We start from the raw sequence: 11737 nt of genomic DNA on the forward strand, positions 1-11737 counted from the left end.
GTGGCGGATTCGGGCCTGGAGGCGGCGGTTTTGGTGGCGGATTCGGGCCTGGAGGCGGCGGTTTTGGTGGCGGATTCGGGCCTGGAGGCGGCGGTTTTGGTGGCGGATTTGGGCCTGGAGGCGGCGGTCGTCCTGGTGGCGGATTCGGGCCTGGAGGCGGCGGTCGTCCTGGTGGCGGATTTGGGCATCGTGGCGGAAATGGCGCCGCTGAGAGTTCAGCCAGTGCATCTAACTCAGCTGCTTCCAGCGGGGAAGGGGACAGGGGATGAGGAAGTAATATCCCAAATTTCAATGCAAACGGTTTTTTCTACGGCTAAGCAACGTATTTCAACCTCGTATTGGGAGCGTATTGTAAAATTCTTAAAGAAAATTTGCAAAGTTGCAATTCGTATAGTATGAAGAAAAACACTTAGTAACTTTATTAATAAAATGGTATATGCTTTCTGTCTCTACCTAAAAGAATTATATATAAACTTATTAATGAAATTGGACAATTTTAATTAATTGTTTGTTAACCTGCTTGCTTAACTATTTATTTGTAAATGAAATTGTAACAAATAATTCCTCCATACTCAATAAACAATTTAAATTTTCTGAAAGTTGATCTTGCATGGTGAATGGTGAATGGTGATTTTGGTACAGAAAAGGTTGGTTTAGCGCTAGTAGAAATGGTTTGAGAAACGTATTCTGAATTCCTTTTTCATACGCAAACCGTAAATTTAAATGCAGCATATTTTTTAGATTGTTTTCAAATTCGATTGTATTTTTCGGCAATCCACAAAGTATACTGTGTTTTAAGCGTCTTCTATCATAGTTTTGGTTCGTGTTTCGAGTTGAATATTTAAAATGCTAATGAACTCACGTATCGAATGGGATCTTAACACTGAGATCTTCAGTTATTTTGAGTCTGGTCTGAAAGTGTTGAAGAATTGTTGTTATCATACAGGTCAGTGAATAAGTTTCTTCGATGTGTCATGGAATTATATTATATTTGTCTTAAGTTATCAGACTCTTTAAGACTCAGACTCTGTTTATCATTGCAAATTATTTATGCATACGATTCAAGAATAATTAAAATTTGCAAGAAAATCAAATGAAGAGAATACTGATTAAGAATTGTTGTTTTTTTTTGTGTCTTTGATATCAATAATTAATTGGTTTGAGCACAACGAAACTGAGGAGTGAAATGGTTGGGAGCAAGGGGCACGTCTAAGCCATGGTATAAATGCAGATATTGATGATGACGATCATAATTATAATAAACCGGTTCAAACATTTATTGATGAGGGAATAGGGCGTTGCGTGTGTTTTGTTTGTGGATCAACTAATTGATACAACTAATTTGCTTTGTGTGAGCATTTAGCATCGCTTGTGGTTGTTGTGGTTTTGTTAGTGTTGATGTTTTTGAGTTGCTATTGTTGTTGTTGGTATTGGTGAGTCTGAATTTCTGTCTGCGACGTTAAACAAACTAATAACAACATTAGAATTGTTTGTGTTTTTGAATAACACACTAAAAACCGATGATCATCTTTTTTCTCATTCTTTCCCTCACCTACACTCATTCTCACTCTCTTTCTCTCGCTGCCTATCTCTCACACTTATCTCCTGTCTCTGTCACACAAGCTTATTGATCGTAGAGATTTGGTAAATGTGGCCTGGGGCTAAGTTGTATAAAAGCAGCCACCGGGCAGATGATTGCTTAAGTTTGTGAAATCCACTCAAAGCTTAACAATGAAACTGTTTGTTGCTCTCACAGTCCTTGTGGCTGTTGCCTCAGCGGCACCTCAATTCGGTGGTGGTGGCGCTAACGCTAATGCTGCCTCTACCGCTAATGCCCAAGGAGGTGGTCAAGGTGGATTCGGTGGTCCTGGTGGATTCGGCGGCAATCGTGGTGGTCCCGGTGGTGGATTTGGCGGTCCTGGCGGACAAGGAGGATTTGGTGGCGGTCCTGGTGGTCCTGGTGGATTCGGCGGTCCTGGTGGACAAGGAGGATTTGGTGGCGGTCCAGGTGGATTCGGCGGTCCTGGTGGACAAGGAGGATTTGGCGGAGGAGGTTTCAACCGCGGCGGCGGCGGTGGTTCAGCTAGCGCATCTGCCTCCGCATCTGCCAATGCCAATAGCGGTGGTTTCGGTGGTGGAAACGCCAACGCCAATGCCAACGCAAATGCCAATGCAAACGGTTTCGGCAAATAAGCTTCACAATTAAACATCATCTTTGTAAATTATTTCAATAATCATTGAATGTCAATAAAAATCATAAGTAAATTTAGAAAAGATCAATTTTTGTATTAATATTTTATAATGGGTTTATTACTAATAGAGTTCCTAGATATTACTTGTATCTATCGAGCCTTTTTTACTTCCACAACCAATTTATTGATTACATTATTAATATTTTTCATAGTTGGGCTCTTTTGTCTTTATTTTGGTTATAGTTTCTTACTTTATTAATACATGTTGATAAGAATTTTTATCGCTCTATTAATCGATCGCATATATTAATAACCGATTTGCAAAAGTGATGTAACACTTGGAATATAACTACGGAAGAACCTTGCCATATTTTAAAGGTTTTTTAAGGTTCCCGAACTTAGGGTAATTTACAGGAAAAACCAGTAATACGGCTTAGAATTCCATCTAAAATTTGCCAATCATTTGGGAATAATAATAAAGTGTAAATCTTTGCATTATGATTTTAGATTGCAGTTTTCGAGAATTTGTGTAGTCTTCTATTATTAGAAAAAGAAAAAAACTACATTTTGAAAGTCAGCAATTAGCATCGAAAGAGAGCTGTGAAACATCATATATATATACTTGTACATATATAGTATAATATAGGTAAATAATAGTAGAATTTATAACCGGTTTGAGAGAAATTCAACATGAGTCCAGCTCATGTTTGCTCCCAAAGATTTGCACACACTCTCCGTAGTTCCCCAATTCCCACCGACTTGACTAGTTTGTGTGTTCATAATCAGAATCCTAATGTTGTCATAATTCAGTCTGCAAATGTTTTGTCTGCGTTTCAAATACACATACACAACACGGCGTTTATGCTAATTGACATCTTTCATCGTTTATTATTTAATACCCTTTCGAAAGGTATTTCAACCATTTCATAGAGTTTGTTGCACATTATAAAGTCAATGAATTAAATTAATGTTAAACGTCGTCTCAAAAGTTCTATAAATGCGTGACAAGAGCATTAAATCTTCGGTTTGTTGAACATTTTAGCCTAATGATGTTGTCTGGTTTACGTCTGGTTTTCGTCTGATTTTGTTTGCTTCCCGTTTAGTGTTATAAAAACGTTGATTCTCAACACAGATCATTAAGTGTGTTTCGTGACTTCAGCCAGTTCGGACAAGTAGCATCATGAAGATCTTTATCGTACTCAGCGTTATCCTCGCTGTGGCCTCGGCCGCTCCACGCAGCAGACGTGAATCCACTGCCAATGCCAATGCCAACGCCCAGGCTCAAGGCGAAAATTACGGTAATCGTGGATTTGGTGGACCAGGTGGTTATGGAGGTGGTTATGGAGGATTTGGCGGCCAGGGTGGATATGGAGGATTCAATGGAGGCTATGGCGGACCCGGAGGATTCGGTGGTCCCGGAGGATACGGTGGTCCTGGAGGATATGGCGGCCCCTCTTTTGGTTTCGGCGGAAATCGTTTCAACGGTTTTGGTGGCGGATACCAACGTGGTCCTGGATTCCAAGGAGGTCCCGGTGGTCCAGGTGGTTTCGGCGGATTTGGCGGTGAATCGAACGCAAATGCAAATGCCAATGCCAATGCTAATGCTAACGGCGGTGGATTTGGCGGCGGTAATGCGAATGCCAATGCTAATGCCAATGCTAATGCTAACGGTGCCGGATTTGGTGGCGGTAATGCGAATGCCGATGCCAATGCTGTCGCAAATGCTGAGGGTAACGGATTTGGTCCAGGATTCGGTGGTGCCAATGCCAATGCTGACTCCAATGCTGTGGCTAACGGCGGTGGCTTTGGTGGTTTCGGTGGTGATGCTAAGGCCTCCTCTGTGGCCAACGCTTCATCCAATGGCGGTCTTGCTTCAGCTACATCCAATGCATCCGCTGTGGCTGGAAAGTAAACTCACTGATTGTCCATTGATCACTACTCACTTTCAAGTAATTTAGCTGTTCTTAATTTATTAAAAATTAAAAAAATTCTACAATTAACAACTGGATTTTATTTAAAGTGTTTCCATTATGTTTGCATGTTGATTGCAGACAACAACGATAAATAACTCTACACATTAATTAGTTTGTTCGTCTTGATCACGTAAGCCTGTGCCGTTGACCCATTCTCTCGAATCTTTATCTTTACGAACAGATAAGTATTCGACTTTAAAAAACCTGTCATTTTTTGTTTCCAAAAGTTTCCATCCGGCGATAAACTAATGAATAATGAAATTTATGTTTAACAATATTGTATAATGTTGTACAATTTACTTTTAAATGAGTTCGTCTCTATACACTTTAAAAAGATTTATTTAAGTGTGGAAAATAACTAGTCAAACTTCAACAGTGGGCCAAAGATTTCAAGAAGCTACAGAGTATTCAGTAAAGAATAAATTATCTACAGTAGATATCCATATTAATATGTAAGTAGTCTAACAACCGGTTCGAGAGAAATTTAGCACTTTGAATTCAGTTCGATATTTGCCTCTTTAAGATTCGCAGTTTTATTTATGTATGTCAGCATACACAATAACATACTATAAGATCGTATTTAACTGTCCGGGTTCAAAATCGGCGCCCTAATGCTCTAGTCATAATTTAATTTGCAAATGTTTATCCTCATTTCGGATTTTGCCTCTACGTATGCTAATTGATGGCGTCTTCTTGGTTTTTGGGTGCTATAAAAGCCGAAACCCTTAGCAGAGTTCATCAAGTATCTTGAAAGAGTTTGAACATTTAACATTATGAAGATCTTTGTGGTGCTCAGCATTCTACTGGCTGTCGTTGCAGCTGCTCCCCATGGCGGTGGTCATGGCGAAGGTTCCACTGTCAATGCCAATGCCAATGCCGCTGCCACTGCTCAGGGTGGTGCTTCAGGTGGCAATCGTGGCAACTTCGGTGGTCCAGGCAGCTTTGGCAATGCTGGCGGAAACGGCAACAGGGGCGGGCCAGGAGCGGCTGGTGGTGATGCCAATGCTAACGCCAATTCTTCAGCCGTTGCTAATGGAAACGGAGGTCGAGGTGGTGCTACCAATGCCAATGCCAACTCCGAGGCAGTTGCTCAGTCCAATGGAGGTGGCCGCATCGGAGGTGGCGGCAATGCGAATGCCAATGCTTCATCCAGTGCCATCGCCAATGGTAGCCGAGGAGGCTCCGCTTCAGCCTCGTCCAGCGCATCTGCCGTTGCCACAGCTGGCAAATAAGCACCGAGAAGTACTAACTATGTGATTTAGTCTTTCATAATTTATTCTCTAAATATACTTTTGCTAAAAAATAAAAATATATATCGATTTTAAATAGAAAATTTAAGTTTCTTTATTCAAGTTCCTAAAAAGATTTAGATATTTGGGGTTTACTTTATTCGTCACTAGTTCATTTCTAAAATAAAATTTTTGGTATATGTTTGCGAAATAAACATTCATTATCAATGTGGTGTGAATTCTTTCAGCCAACTCTTTTGGCATCTGAGTGTTTTCAAACAAAACAGATCTCTGGTTAGGGGACTTTCACAGCTGGAAGTTTCTACAACATTAATAAATTTAATAACGTATAATACAGAAGTTTAATTTGAAACCAATTTAATTATAATATCAACCTAGTCAGTTATTTTCCGCAATCACTAAATAAAGTATAAATTAAATTCAATTTGCAGCAGGTTTTTTCAAGTATAAATTTTATGATCTTCAATTAAACAATCTAATTGAATTTAAAATTGATACCATTAACTCATAAATCAAGATCAAATTGCTATTTAAATTACAAATTGACCATTCTTTGAATATAATAATATTCCAAAACGTGCAAAATTTAAACATTTTTAATTTTTGTTTTATTTTATCTTTAAAAACGTTTTCAACAATTGTGGTAATGCAATATGTAAATCACATAACTGTAACCTTGCCAACTCATATTCTAATATTTATCTTATCCCAAAAGTTGCGCATGTTTGTTATTAAAATCTTATTTAAGTCCCAAAATGTTTATTTTGATGTTAAACAGGCCTATTGTTTACTAATATGATATACCCCCTGATAATTATGCAAATTGCTTAAACAAATCTAATCGGTTAATTTCGATATAAACCGGCTTTCAAATTCGGCAGCTGTTGTTCAAGATTTGCAAACTTCTTCTCTATTTTTCTTTTCTATATTTATTTTGTATTGTTTTGCTTTTGGTGCTACCGTAAAAATAATATTTATGAGTGTTTAACTGGCTGACTGGTCACACTTGTATCGAAAACCACTGTCTAGCAAGATTTGCTTGATAAATTTCTTCAAGTATTAAATTAAATCTGACATTGAATGCTCGATGGTAAGGAAAAAGCCCCTAAAACTGCATTACTTTATCATCTTAATAAAATGACTTGGAAAACATTATTATTTTGTATGTATGTGTACTCACTTAAATAACTTTATTTAATTCGGTTCAACAATATAACAAATATTAATTCCCTATTTTAGAAATATATAGACATACATATATACACATATGTTTGTAGTTGTTTTCTTGGTTATCCGTTAGCCTGCTAGCACCTTAAGTGTGCTCAAGCGCCCTGGGTGCTCATGGGGTCCATCGAGCCCATCGTGCCCTTCGAACCCACCGAGCCCACCGTTAACATGGCTATAAGTATTGGAGTGTCCTTGACCGTTTGCAGAGGCGCTTGCTGGGGCACTTGCGGCCTTATTGTCGTGTCCAGGATCTGCGTGAACAGCGATCAAAGCGATGAACAGGAACGTAAATAGAACAAAGAATTTCATCTTTTAGGTTATTGACTATAACTTCAAAACTGCAGCTTGCTTTTATACCCATTCTCAAGAAGATTCTACTCATGAAATCTGCAACAGGTTTGTTATTTATGATAGCAGCTTTTGTTTTGTTAGTTTTAATAGGTTGAGTGTTATTATTGAATAGATTAGATCGTTTATGAATATGTTTTCATTAGCAGGCCTCACGGGTAAAAGTAAAGGAGCTAATTGGTTGGTTGGATGAAAATTGTTTAGCATATAGAGAAGCACATTTTTGTTTTATTTGTATTAATTGTGGAATATTGGTTTTAATATATTTTATATATAGAAAGCAAAGATATTATATCAAATTGTGCCAGAAGGATTTTTTTCTTGAAATTTTATACCGTTATACCTGACTTATCTTGTCTAAACTTTCTTTTTTTTTGTTTTAAACAAATCCATTTAAAATTCGCAAACCCGATGCGAGTCTAAAAATGTTTTGTTTTGTGTGTTGTTTGTTTAGCGGTTTTGAGTTTGCTATAATTTCTGATTGCTTCAAACTTTCCTTTCTTTTGTCTATAATAAAAACTAAAATCATGCATGAGAAAATATACGCAGATTTAAGAAAAAAGGTTTCTTTGCTTATATTAGTTTTAATACATCAATTGATTTGCATTTCTCTCATAATCAAAACTTTAACCAACACTGGTTAAACACGAAACTTAAATATTTGACGTCATGATATAAATTATTCAGCGAATATGTTATTCAAGTTGATATGTTAATTTGCGAATTTTGAATTTAATAGAGACAGAGGAGGACAATAACACGACGTGCCCTCTTTTGATATATCACCTTCTAGATATTCTTAATAATATTCGGTTTTATTATTCTATATTTTGTAGTTCTTAGTCTTATCTTGATACTAATAAGCATAAAGTAACAGAAAACTAAGTAAAGTAAACAAACGATTTTAGTGACAAAACTTGTTTTCTCATCAGTTAAACAGTTTTAATCACTATCCTATAAATTACGTATATATGCATATTTAGTTATTTTGGTTATGACATCCATAAAAAAATTTGAGTTGATATCAAATCCGGTTTAGAAATTAAACCGAAGCAATGTTCTTCATAAAGAGTAAAACTACAAACTTATTTGATCATACTTTTATTTTTTTTGGCTTTTTTAATCATTTATTTGTTTGCTTCTTTAAAGTAGTCAATTGAATAACTTTTAGACAATTTAAAAATATCAATTGACGCTGTTAGAAATGTTTTGGTTTTTTTAATTATTTTCTTCGTTATCCGTTAGCCTGTCTTGCAATGAATATCATCGGAATGGGAATATGCCCTCCTCGGCCATCTTCGTCCGGCAATCTTACGACGGTGCTGCCGAGTCCAGAAGCTGCGTGAACAGCGATCAAAGCGATGAACAGAAACGTAAATAGAACTTCAAAGAACTTCATCTTTTAGGTTATTGACTATCACTGCAAGTGCAGCTTGAATTTATACCCATTCTTAAGAAGATTCTACTCATAAAAATGCGCAACAGGATTTTTATTTATGACAAAAGCTTTTGTTTTGTTAGTATTAACACATTAAGTGATAATATTGAATATTAGAGCGTTTAACAATATCATTTCAGTTACAGGTCTCACGAGTAAAGAAAAATTATATAATGACATAGTAGTCTTTCGGGATGGCTGGATGAAAAACGTTTAAGGGAATCAAATTTGTATAATATTATACAAAAATTAATTCTGGCATAGATTAAATTCATTTTTTTATTCAAAATGACTATACCATTATTTAGGAAATGCGGGGGCGGGCACATAATATATTATATTTGCACAAAATTATAGGAACTTTACACGAATAATTCAAAATGTGTTTCCTCAATGATGTGAATATGAAAATGATGATTGAAAGATGTCTGCCGAATTTATTCAAAGTGCACGATAAATACAATATGATTAAGAGAATATTGATGAAGACATGGTATAACGTGATTTACTGTGTGTATATACTTGGCATGATAATTAAGTTCACTTATCAACCCATGAAAAAGGCTTGACTGCCGAAGTATAATACTAGTCTTTATATTTTTCGTTTAAAATAGTTTCGTTGATGACTTCTAATTCGTTATCCCTTTCCTCTTGTTTGTATCCCGCATTAATTTAAATAATTTTTGTTTCGAATTTAATTATTTTATTTATCAGTTTTTGGGAGACATAATTGGAAATCGTATTGATGTTGCCGGTTATCTTATTATCCATGGTGACGGTCGCCTCCTTGGGAGTTGGCCACAGCACTGGCATTAGCTTCAGCATTGGCGTTTCCGCGTCCGTTTGATACTGCACTTGCTGAGGCGTTAGCATTGGCATTTCCGCCTCCACTTGAAGATGCGTTTGCAGAGGAACTTGCTGATGCGTTGGAGTTACCGCCGCCGCCATGAGGAGCTGCCTGGACGGCGAGCAAAGCGAAGAGCAGGAAAGTAAATAGCACGAAGAACTTCATTGTTGATGTTAATGATGATAGCTGCGGGATTTCAGCTTGCTTTTATACCAAAATCCCCTAGCTGAGAATTCAACGGATCAGTGAATCGTAGGACAGGTTTTTGAGTTGTTTATGAGTGTAGCTTTTATAACTAATATTAAAAATTAGTGCAAGAGTGCTACGTTTTTTGCGATAACTGCGTTTAGCATAGCGTGTCTAATTATAAACAAGTCTTTATCAAGTGTAGCAAATCAAAAACGTCGGTTTTCATTTGAATGTGGGTGACATTGTTGAATACAAGTTAACCGAAAGAGGCGTCATAACAAGATTTGTTTAGTTTTATGGTCAACATAAACGTGAATCCTGTTTTATATAGTTACAGTTGGTTAACGAAATATAATGTTCAACTATAAGGCTTTCAGTGCACAATTAAATTGTGAAAATAATAGACTTTAACTCTTGATTAATTTGAAAATTATACAACACTTGTCGGAATACTAATATATACACTTTTATTAGAACACATTTTTAGATGACTTTGTTAATAATGAAAAAGTTCCAGAATGTTTGTTGAAGTCATTTTAAATGCTTGAAGTGGTTTACCTGAATTTGCTCTGTAATTCTACTCTAAGATTTTAAAATGATTTTCAATAAAAGTAAATTAAACATTTTGCAAAAAAAGTATTTATTTCACAGTTTTGAACCAGGGAAATTTAGCATTTTGTTAAGGAACACTTCCGAACACTTCGATGCTGGGCAACATCAATAGGATTAGTATGGAGGATATGCAGGATTTGGAACTTGTCGCACAATCCTGTAAAAACCACCACGACCACCACCACGTCCACCATGTCCACCACCACCGGATGCGTTAGCCACAGCGCTTGCATTGGCCTCAGCGTTGGCGTTTCCACGTCCGCTAGCACTTGCATTCGCGACTGCCGAGGCGTTTGCAGTAGCTCCACCACCACCACCACCGCCACGGCCAGGACGAGGAGCAGCCTGAACGGCAGCTAAGGCGAGCAACAGGAAAGTGAACACCACAAAGAACTTCATCGCTAATGTTATTGATACTCAATGAATGATTGCAGCTTGCTTTTATACCAATCACCAAGATGAGAACTTTGTGGATCACTCAATTGTCCAACAGGTTTTTGACATATTTATGAGGGGGACTTTTAAATCAATATTTCATCTTAGTATATCTAATATTACGATTGCATCGATTAGACTTGTATCGGATCGTAATTGCAAACAGGTCTACGCGAAATGTAGAAAGCTAATAACATGACAAAGCTTCGGATTATGATGTTGTGGCATAGCAGACTTTTGGGTGTTTGTTGATATTGTTGAAAAGCTGCCTATTGAAAGCTTTCGAACAATCGCTTCGTAAATGTTAACACATTGCTGAAATATATGTGAATATACCATATTATTAAAGTGTTAAAATAAATAATGTAACATGTTATAATAAACAATCATAGAACAGAGAGTTAGTTGCTCAAGTTACATTTTATAATTGCTTTAATAATAGTTATTAACATACATGAGGCTTCTACTTGTTGTAATTTGATCATTTAAGTAAGCTATCATATTTATTGTACTACTTGGTATAGTTAGTGCATTAGATTAGCATACTAATCTAAAAAATAATATATATTTTTTTTTTTGCATCTCTCTTGCTTTCGCTCTCTCGACTCAAGCCGATAAAAACGCACTGGAAATATTCTAAATATCTCATCAAGTTCAACTGGTTCGCATAACATGACTAACTGCTCAGTTATGCATCTGAGACAGCCAATTGTCCAGTTAGTCAGCGATTAGTAGAGCAACAATAAAAACTGAAAAAAAAACCCGCATCGAGGCAGCCTTCAATCACTTTTCAATAGTAGTATAAATGCCGCATTCAACATGCATCTTAGCGCCTCAGCCAAGTTCAAATGGAAATAAGTAAATTGTTGTAGTTTTGTTTTTTTTTTCATTAATTTTATTACCAAGTGATTCGAATGGGAACGTGATAATCATTGCTAAACCTAAAACCCTATCGAAAACCCACTTAATCACAGACATGCTCGCATGCCAAACAACACACATATCGATGAATGAATAAACCGCAATCGGTTGTCGCCAAACCAGATCGGTGGCTTCGATCGTTTTCATGGACCACTCACCCTCCACGTGTCTCTCTTTCGCTCTATCAACCTCTCGCTCGCTCGGGCTCCCTTGCTGTCTGTCTGTCTCCGCGGTTCGTTCAGCGTCATGCCGGAACATAAAAGCCCAAAAATGTATGACGACGTCTTTGGCTAATGCCGGTTTTG

The 11737-nt window shown here is 37.0% G+C and overlaps 3 protein-coding genes across 3 annotated transcripts; 2 read left to right on the top strand and 1 right to left on the bottom strand.

The window, feature by feature from the left end:
• Nucleotides 1–1689: 1689 nt before the first annotated feature.
• LOC132791050 (ctenidin-3-like) lies at nucleotides 1690–5452 on the top strand. The gene is made up of 2 exons (XM_060799836.1): nucleotides 1690–2053; nucleotides 5102–5452. The coding sequence occupies exons 1-2, from the start codon at nucleotides 1732–1734 to the stop codon at nucleotides 5395–5397; spliced, it is 618 nt and encodes a 205-aa protein (XP_060655819.1). The 5' UTR covers nucleotides 1690–1731; the 3' UTR covers nucleotides 5398–5452.
• LOC132791041 (uncharacterized) lies at nucleotides 3322–4187 on the top strand. The gene has a single exon (XM_060799824.1). The coding sequence runs from the start codon at nucleotides 3373–3375 to the stop codon at nucleotides 4102–4104; it is 732 nt and encodes a 243-aa protein (XP_060655807.1). The 5' UTR covers nucleotides 3322–3372; the 3' UTR covers nucleotides 4105–4187.
• A 4633-nt stretch (nucleotides 5453–10085) lies between the features above and the next one.
• On the bottom strand, nucleotides 10086–10496 carry LOC132795347 (alanine and glycine-rich protein). The gene has a single exon (XM_060806010.1). The coding sequence runs from the start codon at nucleotides 10473–10475 to the stop codon at nucleotides 10191–10193; it is 285 nt and encodes a 94-aa protein (XP_060661993.1). The 5' UTR covers nucleotides 10476–10496; the 3' UTR covers nucleotides 10086–10190.
• Nucleotides 10497–11737: the final 1241 nt, after the last annotated feature.

The sequence above is a fragment of the Drosophila nasuta genome, chromosome 2L (assembly GCF_023558535.2).
Source record: "Drosophila nasuta strain 15112-1781.00 chromosome 2L, ASM2355853v1, whole genome shotgun sequence".
NCBI lineage: Eukaryota > Metazoa > Arthropoda > Insecta > Diptera > Drosophilidae > Drosophila > Drosophila nasuta.